This window comes from Barbus barbus (assembly GCF_936440315.1).
Source record: "Barbus barbus genome assembly, chromosome: 42".
Classification (NCBI taxonomy): Eukaryota; Metazoa; Chordata; class Actinopteri; order Cypriniformes; family Cyprinidae; genus Barbus; species Barbus barbus.
In genome coordinates this window covers 4,018,647-4,039,365 of record NC_136720.1, presented here as the reverse complement: position 1 = coordinate 4,039,365, position 20,719 = coordinate 4,018,647, and the positions used below count along the sequence as shown (strand labels likewise).

The 20,719-nt window shown below is 37.6% G+C and overlaps 1 protein-coding gene across 1 annotated transcript in view; it reads right to left on the bottom strand.

Moving 5' to 3' along the window:
• Positions 1 to 2,188: 2,188 nt before the first annotated feature.
• LOC306861123 (uncharacterized protein) overlaps positions 2,189 to 20,719 on the bottom strand; it is a gene marked incomplete at its 3' end in the record, with an annotated part of 730,281 nt that continues 711,750 nt past the window's right edge. Inside the window, exons 2-4 of the mRNA XM_079403214.1 lie at positions 12,156 to 14,736; positions 7,926 to 8,080; positions 2,189 to 4,046 (exon numbers count right to left, since the gene is read on the bottom strand). Of these exons, the coding sequence (XP_079259340.1) occupies positions 2,189 to 4,046; positions 7,926 to 8,080; positions 12,156 to 14,729 (4,587 nt within the window). The 5' untranslated portion in view covers positions 14,730 to 14,736. The remainder of the gene's footprint in view (positions 4,047 to 7,925; positions 8,081 to 12,155; positions 14,737 to 20,719) is intronic.

Genomic DNA, 20,719 nt, shown 5'->3' with positions numbered 1-20,719 from the left:
TTCTATACATATACACTTCAAACTTTTTCTCTGAAATGAATTAAAATAGTACATTGTGATTAAACATGTTTAATCTGTTGGTCATTATAATCTGTTAAAAAATATTTACTGGTGAACTGTTCTGAACTATTTAAATTCAAAAACACCTTAGATTTGGTTAGATTATGAAGTGATGTCACACCTGAATGCTCTTTGCTTCTGCTGGAATACATCAGGGCCTTAAGTGATGTGAGACCCAAAACTCACTACATAATTTAGTGTCTTTTTTGGTGATCACTGAATACACAGTCTGTTTTCATGGTACTGTTTCTATTTTTATTGGAATATATTTTTTTAAGTTTAAAAAAAAATTACCTTAGTATGTTCAGTTGGCACTGTGAACTCTTCAGTCCAGCAGAGAGCAAATTCACTCCTGAATCCTGCAGGTCATTGTTACTCAGGTCAAGCTCCCTCAGATGGGAGTTTGATGATCGCAAAGCCAAAGACAAAGTTTCGCACTGCTGATCAGTGAGGCAACATCCAGCAAGTCTATAATACAGGATGACATAGCGTAATGAGGAAGAAAAGAATGGATAAGTCATGCTTTCAGTATTCAGTGCATAACAGTGTATATTACGTAGCTAATATTCTGTGACATGAAGGTCACTGAACACAGATGATTGATCCAGTGCCCGTCTAAAAACTCTAACAAAAGCACATGTGGTGGAAGCGATATATGGATTTTAGATGAAATTGTGTGTGAAGGTAGGGTAAAATTTGTATTTCTGTCTGTGGTTGGTGCTGTTAGAGCTCAGGTCAATCATAGCAGTTTTTTTGTTGGTTTTTTCCCCAAACATGCATTACCGCCAACGCGTGCATTCTCGTTCAAACTCACGTATCAGGACTCGGTATAAGGACTGCTCGAAGGCACAAGGCGAGCATAAAAGACACTCAGCATTGTTTGCAGAACAGTCGAACGTTGTTTGAGAAGTTTTCTGCGCGCACATCTGAAGCGCACGCACACAGACTGCCGCGTCTACACCGCACGAGTATTAAATTGAGCTCTGTTCCGCTTTTTTGTGCATGGATGAATAAATACAGACAAAATTACATTAAAATGCATGTTTTGGCGAATATCCTAGTAAACACAGTCGATTAGGCACTTGTCTTAACGTAAAAAGTTGAGAAAGAAAACGCATGTGTATCAGTAGCCTATATTAAATCCGTGCTTTCGTTCTTAAAGTGAAAGCAAACGCTGTCAAAGAAAAATACATGTGCTCACTGCTCCTGACTTTGTAACATCAAAAATGTTTAATCTATATTTAATTTATACTGTGAAGACTATGCAGTTATTTTACATTTGATTATTACATTTCTGTAGCATACCTGAAAATGTATTTTAGACTGAGAAGAAAAACCTGAAAAGCACTGTTTATTGAACTTGTGTCTTTGTTCTATTGTATTTATTTTCTGCTATTGCTTGTAATTTGGTTATCTGTAGAAAATAGTTTTAACACTGAGCCCATAGCAGCCAGTCTTGGTTTTCCAATTGTTTATTTTCTTTATTATATATAAAAAAAAGCGTAATACATTAATCGAATCTGTAAAGGATCTACTTATATTTGTATTCACGCATAATAACGACAAAACTTTGTAATTTTATAAAATAAAGAAAACAGACAGGGTGCGCTCTCTGCCTTCTCCGTCTCCACAAACTGCTTTTAGAAACACGTCACTAAAACGAACTGTAATTCAGCAAATACTCAACACAGAAACATGGGAGTTATATCTATAAAAAGCTTGAAGTGTCTACTTTTAAATGAAGTAATGAAGTTCATGTCGAAAACAAATATTCTGTGATGAAGTAATCGTATCGCTGGGTATGAGAATCGATATCGTATAGTGACGAACCATCCGTTTTACACCCCTAATTCTGAGTGCACACAAGATCTAGTACCTTCAATAGCCTGTAGATGGCAATATCACTTCTTTTGTAGCAGAAATAAAATGATGTAGAAAAAGTTAGTTGCCATGCAAAATGTATGTATGTCTGTAAAAAAAAAGTAAAACAATTGTCCAGTAGAGCTACTACTAATTACTAATATCTTTGTAATTTGAGCATCAAATATATTCAATATTAGAAAAGCAGCCAAAAGACACTTAAGTACTGTAACTACTACATGTACTCAAATACTTTACATCACTGTACTTACAGAGCTTTTCTGCAGTTATTCACAGCTGGTATCAGTCGTAATCTACTCTCATCTGATGTTCTGAATTTCATTAGCTCAAATTCATCCAGCACCTCTTCTGACATCTGAAGTGTGTAGGCAATCACTGAGCAGTGAGCAAGAGAGAATTGCAACAATGAGCCTTTATCAGATTTCACAAGCTCCTGAATCTCTCTGTACAGAGTCTGGTCATTCATTTCCAGCAGACAGAGGAACAGACTCGTGGATTTGTTGGCTGAAAGATGTTCATATCTCTTGATGTTATCTTGTATGTACAAAGGAATTCCCTTGATGTTATTTAAGCTGCTTTCTGTGTATGTCAGTAGTTCATTTAAAAGATCTAGATTGGACTCCACTGAGATGCCCAGCAGGAACCGCAAAAAAAGATCCAGGTTTCCATTTTCAGTCTGAAGGGTTTTATCAATTGCTGACATTAGTAGCTCACACAAAGAGTTTCTCATAGCTGTGTACCTTTGTCTCTTATATCTACACAACTCATGTTTGTCACCCAGAAAATACTGCAATGGTTCCCTGTTTTTCATCAGATGGGAGTAAAGCACATAGAAAGCAGCTAGAAACTCCTGAAAGCTCAAATGTATGAAACTGTAGAGCTTTCTTCGATGAATTACAGATTCTTCCTTTAAGATCTCAGTGCAAATTCCAAAATACACAGAGGTGTCAGTCCCGTCTATGCCGCTCTCTTTCAGGTCCTCCTCATAGAATATGACATTACCCTTCATCAGCTGTTTGAAAGCCAGTTCAGCAAGTTTCAGAATCATTTCTCTGTTGGACTGCAGAAGTTTCTCTGTATCCGTCTCTTTATACTTCTGATTCCTCATGTTTATCTGAATCAGCAGGAAGTGGATGTACATTTCAGTCAGAGTTTGAGGGATTTCTGCACCCAGATCTTCTTTCAGGAGCTTTTGAAGAACAGAGCATGAGATCCAGCTGAAGACAGGTATGTGGCACATGCTGTGCAGGCTTCTTGATCTTCTGATGTGTGAGATGATTCTGCTGGCTTGATGCTCATCGCTGATTCTCTTCCTGAAATATTCCTCCTTCTGAGCGTCGTTAAATCCCTGAATTTCTGTCACCCGGTTGATGTATTTGGAGGGGATCCGATTGGCTGCTGATGGTCTGGAGGTGATCCAGATGTGAGCAGATGGAAGCAGCTCTCCTTTAATCAGGTTTGATATCAACACATCCACTGATGAAGTCTGAGTCACATCAGAAACTTTATCATTTTCTGAAAACATCAGAGTCATTCTGCTTTCATCCAGACCATCAAAGATGAACACAATTTTACACTCCTCGTAAATCTTGGAGCCAAGATCTTGAAGTTCAGGATTAAAGTCCAGCAGAAGCCTGTGAAGACTGTACTGATGATCTCGAATCAAATTCAGCTCTCGAAAAGGAAGCACAAACATGAAATCTACATCCTGATTGGCTTTTCCCTCAGCCCAGTCCAGAATGAACTTCTTCACAGAGATGGTTTTTCCAATTCCAGCAATGCCTTTAGTAAGAACAGTCTTTATTGTGTCTTTTGTGCCACATGCTGTTTCAGTTGAGGGTTTAAAGATGTCATTACAGTAGATTGGATTGTCTTGTGTTCTGGGTGTTTTCTCAATGTGTAAAACCTCATGTTCTTCATTCACCCCCCCACTCTCTCCCTCTATGATGTAGAGTGTGTAGATGCTGTTCAGGAGGGTTTGATTCTTTTGTAGTTTGATTGCCTCATACTTGTTCTTCATGCTGACTTTGTGTTGGTCTTTTACTCTCTGTAGACCATCATTTACTTGTCGGTTGGAATCCTGCAGTTCTGCAGACTGATCATTTCTATTCACACAGCAGAAACAAGAACAACACAAAGAATTGATGAGTGTGAGCAGCATGATCTTCTAATAAAGCTGTGTAAGAGTCATTCTCAATACTGCTGAGACACAATAAACAGGCCCAGACCTTTTTTTAAGCAGAAACTCCTGCAGATCTGTTAGAAAAATCTTTATTCTTCAAATGAAAATCCTTTGAGTCACACAATAAAAATTGTAGTAAATAAGTTAATAATCAGGAAATTTCCGTTTTGCGGGACAGTTTTGGATGAACTCTCTTTACTAAGGAATTTATAATTTATTAAACAATATCATTTGTAGATTATTAAAGTAATAAGTGATATGTTTCTGTAAATGATGAAATAATAAATCACTACTAAATGATTAATAAGTAATTACTTGATATATGATATTATATTTATATATATATATATATATATAATAATATATTTCATATTAAATTTTGAATTTCTCCAGTGCAGAAAAAACATCTATTATAAAAGTAGTAGCATAAGGTTTCATGGGTCAATATTCCGTATTTGTTTGCTTATCCAAGTTTTTATCCAAACATAGGCCTAGCAGTGTATTGATTCTAATAAATCATCTCTACTTTCCTGTTAAGTTTATTATTGTATAATTTAAAACACCCTCTAAATGAATGAAAACTGGTAAAACAGGAAGCTTCTCTCAGAAGCTAAACAATGAAATACTATTTCAACATTTCCAATTTATGTTTTATAACTAAAACAAACAAAAAAGCATGTATAATCATAGGCCCAGACTTTTTAAATGGCACAGAAGTTGCGTAAGTGTTATTATTATTTAATACCCACAATCACAATCGTTACAGTCAAGATGTTTGTATTTATTGCAGTTTATCACAGACCATTTGCTTGCAAATTAGCAACAAATAGTGCAAGTAAAGAGACTGGGCCTCATTTACAAAATGAACGTACGACAGAAAATTGGGCGTACGATCATTTCAACGCAAAACTCGGAATTTATCAATATGAGCGGTGGCTACGATGAAATTTCACGTCTGGTCTCAGCTCATGTACGCAAGTTTTTGAGTTAGCCTGATCTTGCGCGCAGCATAATAAATCTGGTGGAGAATTGTAGAATGACAGTTTAGGTTCATTTAGGTTATTTTCCTGACCGTCAGCCGAAGCCCATTAGCCGATCGTTAACCAGTAAAATTAGAATGTCATTTTTTTATACAGAGCTTTAGCTTTATATGCACAAATAGCAGCGTAAACAACAAACCATGAGGATTCAATTGTCGCATCATGCACCCACAGCGCTTTGAGCAAGACGAAAGTACGAAATGCAAAATCTACTTATTATAAAGAATGTTTTTTCCAGTATGGTAAGAACCCTAAGTATTTTTGGAATAAAATGAAAAACATATTCAGTGCTTCAGATAAACATTAAATTAATCAAATTTGAGTTAACAATACAATATTACATGACTCTTTATCTATTGCTCAATCATTCAATCAGCATTTTTCTTCTGCTTGTTCTTAGTATCTGATTCTTATTTGAATACTGGTACTATATATATGACACTTTTTCGTGTAGTAGTTCTTTTCAATTTAGGAAGATTTTACCTGATGACGTTCAGAATACTATTAATGAATTAAGTGGTACTAGTGGTGCTGGATTGGATGGTATTGAAAATAAGTTTCTTAAATAATCTTCTCATATTCTTATGTATCCACTTGCTGAGTTATTTAATTTTCTTTGTCTACAAGTGAGATACCAGTGCCAGTATTTGGAAAAGTGTACGCATTACTCCACTTCACAAGGGAGGTGATGTACATGATCTCATTAATTACAGACCTATATCTATTATATATTCTATAGCTAAAGTTTTTGAAAAATTAATATATAAACAACTTTCAGATTATTTAAGTATTAATAATATTTTATCACCATATCAATCATTCTACAACTACTGCATTACTTAAGTTTACTAATGATGTGTTTTCAGCTGCTGATGATGGTAAACTTACAGGTGCTATATTTCTTGATTTGTCCAAAGCTTTTGATTTAGTTGATCGATATTTACTTTTAGATACATTTTATGCTATTGGTCTGTCTGAAAATGCAATTATGTGGTTCAATTCATATTTGCCTAATAGAAAACAATGTATAGTATTAAATGGGAATAAATCAGATTTTTTTGGTTCAACAAAGAGGTGTGCCCCAAGGTTCAATACTAGGACCACTTTTTTTTCTATTTATGTTAATAATTTACCGTTAATTCTCAATAAGTGTAGTGTTCAACTTTATGCTGATGACACCGTCATATCTAATTCTGATATTTGACATATTCAGTTATCTCTTCAGTATTATTTTAATATTTTACAAGATTGGCTTTTGGATAATAAATTAGTGCTTAATAAAACTAAGTTTTATATTATGATTTTTGGTTCTAGACAGAAACTTAAATCCAAAAGTTGTTCCTGTGCTATATTATGTAAAGACGACACTTCTCTGCATAAAGTTGATACTATTAAATATCTTGGAGTATGGCTTGATTCTGATTGTGTTCATTTTAAATATCCTAGTTATTTACAACAATACTTTGTACCTTTTTCTTTAAATTATCAAGTTAGGCATTCTTTTCAGACCTATTTATTTGTTCCTTGTGTCAAAAAAACCATTGGTAAAAGAGCTTTCATGTTTAAAGGTCCAATAGACTGGAATAATTTACCTGCTGATATTTGATCTATTACATCATTTAAGATGTTTAAGCAAACTCTGTTATCATATTTTACTTTGGATTGTACATGTTATTCTTGAAGATGGTATTGATTTTTTGTAGGTATATTTTGTTTCATATTTGTTACTAGTTATTTTTTAATGTTGTGTTTTTTTTCAATTAATGTTTGTGTTTTGTTGTTTGGTGTTGTTTATGGATGTAATGTTAATTTTGTGTTTTGTTTTGTTTTTTTGTTACTATGTTGTGATTGTGGTACATTGTGGGACCCCCTCAAAAACGAGATGGTACATCTCAAGGGGTTAATCCTAATAAATAAATTCAAATAAAAGTTACACTTTTTTTAAAAAAGGTTCACTGTAAAATCAGCGTGGAGCGCCCAAACAAACAGTTTTGCACATGCAAAGGATTTTACGCGGATATTAGAAAAGTAAATTTAAAATATTTGTTGTAGAGTGAGGGAAGTAGGCTATAATGTTTATACTTACCAGTATTTTAATATATATATAAATTACATAAATTAATGTAGTAAACTGCAATGTAACACCACTTTGAAGGCAAAGTTAATTATGATTGAGTTATATTTAATTTTAGCAATTTGATGCTTAGAGCTGCAATCCAAAAATTTTGCCTCTTTGTCATTTTTCACACTTTATGTTGCTAATGTTAAAATTCTTGAAATAATTTTAAATAAAGATTTTTATTTAATCTTTATTTAAATAAAGATTTGGAAAGACACGCCTGTCTTAATGATGTTCAATATTTATTATCACAATAATTGTTTTTACAATATGCTATCTGACATTATCGAGTGGTCACTCACTTTGCAAAAGCAAGACAAACATGTCTTGACAGTCCAAAAACATTGACTGTGTGATGAAGCTTATAGAATGCACCCATAATTGTAGTTATGAGGGCAAAAATATCCCTGTATGTGTTTTTGGTTTTAATATTTATAATGTATTATTATATGTATAGCAGTGGTATTACAATAGCAAAAATAAAGAATCGTCTATAAATGCGCATTGTCATTAAATTATAAGTTTTTAACCGTTTTAAATGGCTCATAAATGAACATTATTATAAAGTGACATCAACTTGCTATCACTGACATACAAAACTTATAATTCTGTTTCTTGTCTCCAGTACTGGTTATTCTCTCACCTGGGGTTACTGAATGTAAGAGGCTGTGTTATAGATGCATCACTCTTCACAGACACACAGCTGGATTCTGGAGATGTTGCTCCCTGGTTCTGATGTTGAACAACATCCTCCTCCGCTTTCTTCTCATAGAGACTCATTTCGGAGACGGTGATATTCTGTCGTTATGATCATTTCAATTCTAAAAGAAAAAAGGCAACAGTTTGGATGTTATTTTATTTGTCATTTCATTGAAACAATTACCTACTTTGATTAGGTGACTCCAAGAATACATCGTGAGGAACAGTCCTGGGCTTTTCACTGGCCAGGTGCAAGAACCGTCGTACATGTTGACGGATCATGATGACCAAATGAGTGGGATGCCAAGGAGCCTTTCACGTTCATTTTTGAAAATATCCAGGACATGGAAACATTCATGATTCATGCAGAGACGTTCATGATTAAATGCTGGACGTGGGGTGCACAGTCACCCATATACAGTTTATTAGTGTGTGTGAGTGTATCTGGGTGACTGTGCACCCCACACACTGTTTGTTAGTGTGTGTGAGTGTGACAATTTGTTTCTAATTTTTTTCTAATTTCTTATTAAAAATACTCTGGTTCACTAGTTCACCAATACGTCTCATGTCACTTCTGGGTGCACACTATGCGTTCTTTCAAGTCATTTCCATTGTCAGTTTGAAATACTCTATAACGTTTCCCCAGACTTGTTTGTACTTCTTTCTTCATGTAAGAGCAGATAGTCTAGGCAGAAATGCATATTATGTTCCTTATTGTCTTCTGTAAACACCATTGAAGGGATTATTTTCCTCATTTAGATTATATATATAAATATATTAGCCTATATAGACCCATACTAATACAAAATTACTCAACTTAAAGTGAACTAATATTAGCAGCTTTTTATAAAAAATGACACGAACAGTCTTTGACAATAGAACTGGCCTCAGATCGAAACACGGCAAGTTAAGTAGGCCTAATGCCATACAGCAATTAAACTTTATTCAGAATAAGGTAAATAATTAAATGTAAATGTAGTCAATGAAAAGGGGCGTTTATTTCCCTCCCACACGTGGAAGTCGAACATTCAAGGGACATTCCAATGAAAGGGGGCCATTTAATATTTTCTATATTTTTTAAAGACTGAATCTAGTAATACACATATTTAACTATTCAAAATATGTACTGGTCCATCTCAGGTAACTTTATTTAATTTTTTCCACAATTTTTAAGTGGAAGATGGATGCATTTTTCATCCTGTTACCAAACTCTAATGTCTCTTAAAAACCATGTTTCAAATTATGTCAACAAATTCCTTCATTTCCCCTCACGCATGTGTTTATTTTAAAGAAATTGTTGGTTTCATGATCAAAAAAATATATTTTTTTATCATAAATCACTATTTATCTACACAAGGTGTATTTTTCTAAGGTACACAAACCCCATTTTTTTATTTTAAAGACGACTCAAACCTAAAACCTTATCAGTTTTCTATGATGGTGCTGTTTTCTCATGTTTCTGTTTTCAATATTAAATCAAAAAACGAATGATGTTCTTGTTAATGCAACATATGACAGATTATACAGATGACATATTTTGAAAGGGTTTAAATATCTGCCTGGCCTGTTTTATTATAGTATGCAGAGACAATTTGTGTCTTGAATGCAAGTGGAAGCATGCACAACCGAAACTGGACTTCATACCTCGACCATAAAAAGCGATCGCGAGACGAATCCAATCCGTCCAGCAGTACTTTCTGTCCACAACAGTGTTACATCCAAGATATATTGATAGGCCTACTACACGATTTCGCCTGAGAGATGCTTCTCAAGAAATGAAGCACACATGTTATAAACATGTGAGAAACAAAACGAGACCGCCTCCAATGATTAGTTTTACAGCGAAAGCGGTGAGTTTAGTCGTAATATCCAAGCAGAGCTGTCGGATGTAGTGACTTTTAGCAAACATCCGTAATTTTCTCCGTACACAGCCAGCCACAGACGATGTTGTTGGCTTTTGCATGACTCACCAAATACTGATGTTGTTTTATTTCCTCATTCCTGCTCGTTTGAGATGCGCATCGCCTTAAAAGTTAAAGGAGACTCGGCTTCAGTGAAAAACTGCAGTCAAAACGAACAAACTCGATGTCAGTTCAGTTCTGTTGCTTTTATATTCAATTAAATATAATTAATCTCAAAATACTGCCTATTATTGAATTTCTTCCTTATGAGTGTTTTCTGTTCATTTTAATGCATACATTAGTATTTTAGATTGAGAAATATGTTCCAGCAACCCTTTATGAATATCTAGCTAACACAACATTTTAAGGGAATATAGTTTAAAAACCTGTAATATTGCGTTAAAAACACAAACCCACACATTCTTACCTGCTGGTGATTTATTAAACACATATGTGACCCTGGACCACAAAACCAGTCACAAGGGTCCATTTGTCAAAATTGAGATAAAATATGCCATAAAAGAAAAATATAATTTTGACACATACAATGTATTTTTGGCTATTGCTACAAATATACCCCAGCGATTTAAGACTGGTTTTGTGGTCCAGGTTCACATATTATCAGATTATTCAATTATTTAAAATGATGTGTAACATTTTCTACTCCACAATGATTGGTGCTCAAGACCACTACTTAATTAAATAAGAATGACAACTAACAAGAATATGTTATGTAACTAACAAGAAACTCTGATTAATGAATTAGTAAGTAATAGTGCTTAGTTGAATTTTTTCATACCTCACTAAGAACTACTGTATACAGGTTCATAATTAATATGAATAATACATAATGTATAATTAATTCTAAAGTAACGGTTATGGTAACCCACTAGTAATGACTCAAGTATTACCAAATTCTTCAGAAGGAATTATTAATTATTTGGATCAGTATTCTATAGTGAAAATCATGACAACTCCCTAGTAACGACTGAAATCATTGGTTTTTGTAAGGTTCTGGTTAGTAATTCATTTTGCTAGATTTAGTAACACTTAAATCATTACTAGTGGGTTAACGTGATCTTCACTTTAAAATTAACTATACATTATGCATAATTCACATTAATTATGAACCTCTATAGAGTAGTTCTTAGTATTTCTCCAGGATATATATTAAAAAAAATATATAACTATACCAGTTTCAACTGAGCGCTATTACTTACTAAATCAATAATCATAGTTTCTTGTTAGGTAATAGCAGTCACTACAGTGTTAATAGTGCATTAGTGACTTGTTCCTGTTTAGTTATTCATTAACAAAGATTAGATTAGATTAGATTAGATTCAACTTTATTGTCATTTATGCAGAGTACAAGTACAGAGCTAATGAAATGCAGTTAGCATCTAACCAGAAGTGCAAGAATATAGTGTTTTATATACATATAAGTGCAGAGTAAATGAAGATATGATTTACAGAATGTACAGTGGAATTGCTATATACAGTATTGAGCAGAGTATATACAGAATATAAATAGGAATGCAATGTAGGGATTGTATGTACATTATGAACAGAGCAATGTAGGATTATATAGATTACAGATTATATATACACATTATGAACAGCAGAAACGTGAGAACAGTGGTAATAAATAAATACAGCTGGATGAGTGTGTGCAAGTATTGATAGAACAATGTATTCTATGCAAAATAACAGTAGTGCAATATTTTATAGAAATATTTTACTGTGCTTTGTGTAGTAACAACTTTATACAGTTTATAGTGTGATAACTTGTACAGTCTGTGCAAAATAAGAGTAGTGCAAATGCATGTGTGTAAAGTACTGTGACCAGTGCAGTAATAAGCAGGTGCAGGTTAGATTGGTGGTGTGGCGTTCAGAAGTGTCACAGCCTCGGGGAAGAAGCTCTTCCTGAGCCTACTAGTGCGAGAGTGTAGGCACCTGTAACGCCTGCCGGATGGAAGGAGGGTGAAAAGTCCATGGTTAGGGTGAGAGGCATCCTTGATGATGTTTCTTGCCCTGCCCAGACAGCGCTTATAATAAATGTTCTCAATGGAAGTTAACTGGGTGCCGGTGATCCGTTGAGCAGTTTTCACCACCCGCTGGAGTGCTTTGCGGTCAGATGCGGAGCAATTTCTGTACCATACTGAGATGCAGTTCGTGAGTATGCTCTCAATGGTACAGCGGTAGAATTCCACAAGGATCCTGGGATTCAGGTGAACTTTCTTAAGGCTCCTTAAGAAGTAAAGGCGCTGCTGTGCCTTTTTGACCAGAGTAGAGGTGTTATGGGACCAGGTGAGGTCATCAGAGATGTGGATGCCAAGGAACTTGAAACTCGACACACGCTCCACTTCAGCTCCGTTGATGTAGATGGGTGTGTGTGCATGACTCCTAGTCCGCCTGAAGTCCACAATGATCTCCTTTGTCTTCTGGGTGTTTAGCTGTAGATTGTTGGTGGCACACCACACAGCCAGGTGCTGCACCTCATCCCTGTAGGCTGATTCATCGTCATCCTTGATCAGACCTACCACCGTGGTGTCATCTGCAAATTTAATTATGGTGTTGGAGCCATAAACAGGAACACAGTCATGGGTGAAGAGGGAGTACAGGAGAGGGCTCAGTACGCAGCCCTGTGGCACGCCGGTGTTCAGGGTGATGATGGAGGAGGAGAGGTTATCTAACTTGACGGAATGAGGTCTGTTAGTCAGAAAATCTAGAATCCAATTGCAGATGGGTGTGCTGATTCCAAGCTGGCTGAGCTTGGAGATCAGCTTGGAGGGGATTACTGTATTAAATGCAGAACTGAAGTCTATGAACAGCATTCTCACATGTGTGTTTTGACTGTCCAGGTGGGTGAGGGCAGAGTGAAGCGCTGTTGAGATGGCGTCCTCTGTTGACCTATTGTGGCGATAGGCAAATTGGAATGGGTCCAGTGTAGCAGGGAGACAGGATTTTAAGTGGGATGCAACCAGTTTCTCAAAACACTTGGCAATGATGGGGGTGAGTGCAACAGGACGGAAGTCGTTAGGGACCGAGGCAGTGGAATGTTTCGGTACTGGTACGATGGTGGAGGTTTTGAAGATAGTGGGGACAGTTGTTTGGGCCAGGGACAGATTGAAAATGTCCGTGAAGACCTCAGCTAGCTGCTCCGCACAGGCTTTAAGCACACGACCAGGTATTCCGTCAGGGCCAGCTGCCTTCCGTGCATTCACCTTGCACAGAGTGGAGTAAACATCTGATGTGGAGAGAGTGAGAGGCAGTTCACTGGGTTGATGCTCAGCTTTGAGTGAGATCTCCTTATTATTTTGATCAAAACGAGCATAAAAGTGATTGAGCTCGTCTGGGAGGGAGGCAGAGCTGGAGGGGGGCACAGAGTTAGGTGGTTTGTAATCTGTGATAGATTGTATGCCTTGCCACATACGTCGGGGGTCTGAAGAATTGAAGTGTTCTTCAATCTTCTGTTTGTGTGTGAGTTTGGCCTGGCGGATACCCTTCCTCAGGTTGGCTCTGGCTGAGCTGTAAGCCTCCTGGTCTCCAGACCTGAAGGCTGCATCTCTTGCTTTGAGCAGGAGGCGAACCTCTCTGTTCATCCAGGGCTTCTGATTGGGGAAAATTTTTATTTTTTTGTGTGTGGTCACTCTGCTCACACAGCTGTTGATGTGCTCCATGACAGAGTTGGTATAAATGTCAATGTTAATCTGAGAGTTTGTGGTGGCCTGGACAGCAAACTCACTCCAGTCTGTGTGCTGGAATTTATGTTGAAGAGTGGAGTCAGCACCTTCCAGCCAGATTTTAACAGTCCTTGTTGTAGGTTTCACACGTTTGATGACTGGGGTATACTTGGGGAGCAGGAACAAAGAGAGGTGATCAGACTGACCCAGGTGGGGGAGGGGTGTGACTTTGTAGGCATCACTCACATTAGTGTAAACGTGGTCCAATGTTTTATGTCCCCTTGTAGTGCAGGAGACATTTTGATGAAATTTAGGGAGAACAGATCTAAAAGTGCAGTGATTGAAGTCCCCAGCAACGATAAAGGCTCCATCCGGGTGCAGGGTTTGTAATTTGCTAATAGCAGCACAAAGTTCTTTCATAGCCACGTTAGCATTAGCGTCCGGAGGTACATAAACTGCAGCAGCAACAATGCAAGTGAACTCACGTGGTAGATAGAAAGGCCTGCACTTGATAATCAGGAACTCCAGCTCAGCAGAGCAGTAGGTATCAACAATGACAGAGTCTTTGCACCATGATTTATTTACATAAATGCATACTCCGCCACCCTTGTTTTTACCAGAGGTTGCTGCTACTCTGTCAGCCCTGAAGAGAGAGCGTCCATCCAAATGCACCACGCTGTTTGGAACATCGTTGCAGAGCCATGTTTCAGTGAAGAACATAACATTACAGTCCATAAGCCATTTCTGTGTGAGGGTCCAGATCTTTAGTTCGTCCATCTTGTTCAACAGAGACCGTACATTGGCAAGGAAGATGCTGGGCAGAGCTGGTCGATGTGGGTTTAGCCTTAGCTTAGCACGCAGCCCTCCACGCTTTCCCCGTCTTTGTTTACGGTCTCGACGCCGACGCCGAGCACTTCCGGTCGGTACGAGTGATCCGCTTGTCCGCGGTGATCTCAGTAGCTCCGGCGGGAGTTCGCTGAAGTCGAAAGGATGATCTAAAACTATGTTGGAACACTGTTTGTTGATGTCCAAAAGTGACTGTTTACTATAGCTGTAGTTCGCATAACTGAATCGCGCGAACACGAGTGAAATAACCAGGTAAATTAACACTATTTTCCTAAATCTGGTAAGACGCTGAGCCTCGCGATGTGTTCGCGCCGCCATCTTGGATCTTTCACAAAGGATCGGTTTTCTAAAGTGTTACCCAATATAATAATAATAATTAAAAAAAAAAACATACTTTGATATCATGAGAGTGACGTGTCAGTAATAATATCTGACTAAAGGATAATCAAACTGAGAAAAACCATAAAGTTTTATGGCACCTGAGGCTGTGCTCTCATTCACTTTCTCACCTGAACTATACATACAGTCGTTACGAAACAGTCACAAGAGATATGGAAAGGTAAGGCTTCACCAAACTCTCAGGAGAATTCTAGCTCAAGAACAAGGTTGCCGTTTCCCAGAGCTTATATTTGTTTGGGAATACAAAACGAAGGTGTTGTAGTGAATTTAGCTTTTGCCAACCTAGGGAGGCAAAATAGTGTAGTGATGGGTACTCACGTCACCAATGACGTTATGATATTTGGATCACGTGTCACTTAAGGTGTAGTTATGAGCACATCACATAAGATCTCTAACTTGTAGAACCTCTTTCTGTATCATCAACACAAGGAAGACAGATGTGTAATAAAATAGATTTTATTAACAAAAGATAGACAAGAGTAATCAACAACAAGGTGAAGAATCTTATTTTGCATCAAACAAATACAGGAAAGATTATCTGTAATCAACTGCAATCAGCTAGATAGTATCTAATGTAAATTAGAAAATCATATACTGATAATACACAACAATGCCAAGGCCTCTGGAAGAGGTTTAGATAGGTGATAGTTACGTTCTTTGTGGTCAAGCAAGCAGTCCGGTGGCGGTGACTTCATCCACTGGTAGTGCTGGTAACAATGCAGTGGGGAAAGGAGCAGGAATCTGCTTCGACAGCCTTGAACAGGAAGCACTGGAGGATGCTGATCTCCTGGAGCGCCAAAGGGTCCTAAAATCTGGAGCACGCAGATGTGGCCCTGGCGTAGGTGCAGAAGGTCTTTAGCCTGGAACACGCAAGCAAAAGTACCTTAAAGTGAAGGTTTGCTCGCCAGAGCTTAACCTTGTTGCAGATGTCTGTGTGTCTTCTGCCTCTCTGGACTAGAGACTCAGAACTTGGTGGATCCGCTTTTGTCTCACTGAACGTGCCAGAGACTCAGTCACGGTATGTTAACGTCTTTTCCATTGCAGTACTCAGACTCATCAAACAAGGAGCGTATTTTGGGAAGGTACCGTTATCTCTTTCCGATGAGGAGAGGATTGCAATCTGGCGCTTCTCCATTTCCAGGCTGTGATTGGTTGTTTCCATCAGAGTGGGGGGGACGCGGTGTGGCCCACCTTTCTTTCCTCCTGTGGAACTTATTTGCATAGTCCAAACACACATTTAGAAAAGTGTGACTAAAGTTTTACCAATGCATTATTCACTTACCAAACCACAAACATAATACCTTTGGCAATGCTGTGAAAACATTAAGTCCAAACATGATGGAAAAGGATTGAACTGTCATGCATGCATTCATTTGTCCATCAACAGCTGAGTTTGTGTAAGATGTTGCACTATGCATCACTATCACTGAGAACACTTATTTCTCTGTACAAGTATGTGTGTGTTGTGGTTTGCCTCAGTTTAAGGTTTGAGAACATAGTTAGGAATGGATTTGGATGGAACTCTGTGATCTCTCTCTTTGTTTCACCCACTGCTGCTGCATCCAGAGGTCCTAAGGAATTTTTATGGTGGTCACAGGCCAAAACCTGAGGAATCAGTCTGTTGGTGGGTGAAGGGCAGAAACTGCATTTTGACCAATGAGAAGTCCTGTGCTTCCCAGGCTTTGTACCAAAGGGCTTCTTCTTGCCCTCAAAGAGGTGTCTGACTGTTGTCTTGGCATCTTTATCTGATGGCGTTGGACAGTTTGCTTATATTAGTCCACCAAGATCCAATAAAAATGTAGCAAACCTCTGACCACAATAGTGGGCCCCTGCCATAAACTGGAAGCCCTGGAATGTGCTGTCCACTACCGTGTGCTCAATGACAGCTCAGTGATCATGAGAATGAATATTTGCTCAAGGGCTAAGTCCAGTACATGATACTGGACAGCTCCTTGTTTGCAGTACTTTATACCATGAAAATAGTAATTAACACTTCATTTTAAGGACCAAAAAAAGACACAGTCGGGTCAATTTTTGTAAGTTAGGTGTTCGCAGCTTGAACTTCAGATAGTAGCAAGGGTGTGTGTAACATTTCACTGAAAAAATACATTAATCTTCAGCATGAAAGGATTAGAGGCTAACTGACCATAAAACATAAAAATAAAGTAAAATAAATAAAATATGATCACCATTTTTGTTTCATGTTTTCCATTTTTTTCCCCAATAATTGCCGCTACCTCCTTGCCTTACAGGTCCTGCTCCACCACAAAAGCTCTGCAGCAAATGCACAGAAATCAAGAATCAGAAAAGTGCTCTGTTTGAGATTACAATAATTCATTAAAATAAACTGCAATTTAAGATTTAAAAGATGTTTTATTTATTTAATTAGTATACTCACTGAAAGCTTTTGGTGGCAGCATTCCTTTATCAGTCACTCTGCACCAGATAAACACATGTGTGTCTCTTTTTTACCGTACTTACTTTTAGTCATTTAGCAGACGCTTTTATCCAAAGCGACTTACAAAAAAGAAAAAGTACGTTAACTAAAACAAAAAAAGTCAAAACTCTGTCAAAAATACTATATACATACACATTTAAAAAAAAAAAAAAATTACATAAAATTGACAGATGCATACAACATTTCAATACTGAACATTTAAATGAAAACAAAAAAATAAGCTAAAAACAATTCAAAATATTAAAACAACAAAATGTATAATAATGCTTATAACACTAAGCCAAACACCAAAAATGTATGTAGAGCCACACACATATAAAAATAAATTCAATATATATATTCTTTCATTTCCGTATAATATGAAGTCCTAAAATAACTAAAATTAAATCAAACTAAAAGTGAATAAACAAACTTATACAGACATCAACACTGAGCCAATCACACGTTTTAAAACAACAACAACAACTTGCACATAGTAAGAAATGGTTATAAAAACTGAAACAGAAGTGAAACAAGTTATAGGAAAGAGGAAAAATAAAAAGCGATACTTATGTCCTTTGCCGGTATCCCTGTCCGGTGGAGTCGCATGGTAGAGTCGGTGGTCTTTACACTCTTCGGTCTTCACACAAGGAGGCCTTCACACTTTTTTTATACCCATCTAACAAATCACCATTTGAATTCAACTGGACCCACTTTCCTGTTTATCACAAAAAATGGCCAAGCAAATGCAGACACTAACAAGATACGCGATACAGTACGAGACCAAACGCGATTTCAGCAAGTCTCAACACAGTAAACAAAATAAGCGTTTCCTAGCAACTGCGCTAAACACTAATGACACAAGTAAATACACTTACGAGCTGATTTGAACTTCCGCTGAAAGACTGCTTCTCTTAAAGACTATTTCATTACACTGTCTTTTGCTGGCGCTTGAACCCACTTTCCTGTTTATCACAAAAAATGGCCAATGTTCAATCACTGTATTAGTTATATCAGTGAGGCGCGTTACGCGTCGTTGGGGAATCCTGGAGTGTGACGCATGAGGGTAACCCCAGTATTACAGCACAGCGTCACACAAGCCATGATACAAAGTTACAGAAACTAAGCAACCGAAATAAAGAATAAAACATAATCAAAACTTCTACTTAGCACTTGCTCCATTTCTGCAAATCAGTTTTTGTAAATGAATGACTTGATCCACATTTGGCCTTCATCAACAGCCGCTTGCGCCACCTGCTAGTGAGCGGCTGACATCAGCTGGAGATCATGCATCGGTGCTCTACTGCCATTTCTTCGGGATGTGCACCGCTGAATTTTATGTCGAATTTTAACCACTGAATTTGTGGCAGCGAATTTGGAAAGTGAAATAAAATGACCGAAATTTGGCTGTCGAATAGTATACATCGTATTTTTAAACAGATTGAATATTTTGGAAGTGAATTCTGTAAGGTGAATATTAATTATTTAATTTTTAATTATGAAAATGTGTGTGAAATATTTTGAATTGAAATATTCACAGCTTAGATAAACAACTATGTTCAATTCCAGGACCTAAAAATGCAAGCCCTGGAAATACAAGGCATTAAAATGCAAGCACTGTTAATTACAATGAATCTTTTTTTTCCGATTTGTGGAATTCAGCGTGCTTTATGTTTCAAAAACTATTGTCATTATTCTGCTTCCATATTTTATCACCACTTGAATGCACATAGGTTTTTATCAGAAATACAACAATTGACAAAAAACTGAGAAAAAATTATTTTTATCAAAGTAGTGCATTTTCAAGCAAATTCAAATGTCATTCTTTCACCTGTAAATAATTATATGAACAACTGAAATTGCATTCAGTAAACAGAACAGACACACACACACACACACACACAGGCTACATACATACTGTACATACACACACACACACACACACACATTCAGATTGACGGGTTATCGGTCCATCCACGACACAACTAGAGATGTTTCTGTGTCTGTAAAGGCATCTCACTCACTGACTACCTTGTCCCAATCAGATTCAAAATGGTCAAAACATGATCTACATATACAGTGGGGCAAACATGTATTTGATACAATGCCGATTTTTCAAGTTTTCCCACTTACAAAGAATGGAGAGATCTGTAATTTTCATCGTAGGTACACCTCAACTGTGAGAGACAGAATATAAAAACAAAAAATCCAGAAAATCACATTGTATGATTTTTAAATAATTAACTTCCATTTTATTGCATGAAATAAGTATTTGATCACCTACCAACCAGCAAGAATTCTGGCTCTCACAGACCTGTTAGTTTGTCTTTAAGAAGCCCTCCTATCCTCCACTCATTACCTGTATTAATTGCACCTGATTGAACTTGTTACCTGTATAAAAGATACCTGTTCACACACTCAATCAATCAGACTCCAACCTCTCCACTATGGGCTAGACCAAAGAGCTGTCTAAGCTAGGGTCAAAATTGTAGACCTGCACAAGGCTGGGATGTGCTACGGGACAATAGGCAAACAGCTTGGTGAGAAGGCAACAACTATTGGTGCAATTATTAGAAAATGGAAGAAATTCAAGATGACTGTCAATCTCCCTCGGACTGGGGCTCCATGCAAGATCTCGCCTCGTGGAGTATCAATGATCCTGAGAAAGGCGAGGGATCAGCCTAGAACTACACAGGAGGACCTGGTCAATGACCTGAAGAGAGCTGGGACCACAGTCTCAACGGTTACCATTAGTAACACACTACACCGTCATGGATTAAAATCCTGCAGCGCGCGCAAGATCCCCCTGCTCAAGCCAGCACATGTCCAGGCCTGTCTGAAGTTTGCCAAAGACCATCTGGATGATCCAGAGGAGGCATGGGAGAAGGTCATGTGGTCAGATGAGACCAAAATATAACTTTTTGGTATAAACTCCACTCGCCGTGTTTGGAGGAAGAAGGAGGAGTACAGTCCCAAGAACACCATCCCAACCGTGAAGCATGGGGGTGGAAACATCATGCTTTGGGGGTGCTTTTCTGCAAAGGGGACAGGACGACTGCACCGTATTGAGGGGAGGATGGATGGGGCCATGTATCCCAAGATTTTGGGCAACAACCTCCTTCCCTCAGTAAGAGCATTGAAGATGGGTCATGGCTGGGTCTTCCAGCATGACAGTGACCCCAAACACACAGCAAGTGGCTCTGTAAGAAGCATTTCAAGGTGCTGGTGTGGCCTAGCCAGTCTCCAGACCTGAACCCAATAGAAAATCTATGGAGGGAGCTGAAACTCTGTGTTGCCCAGCGACAGCCCCAAAACCTGAAAGATCTGGAGAAGACCTGTATGGAGGAGTGGACCAAAATCCCTGCTGCAGTGTGTGCAAACTTGGTCAAGAACTACAGGAAACGTCTGACCTCTGTAATTGTAAACAAAGGTTTCTGTACCAAATATTACGTTCTATTTTTCTATTGTATCA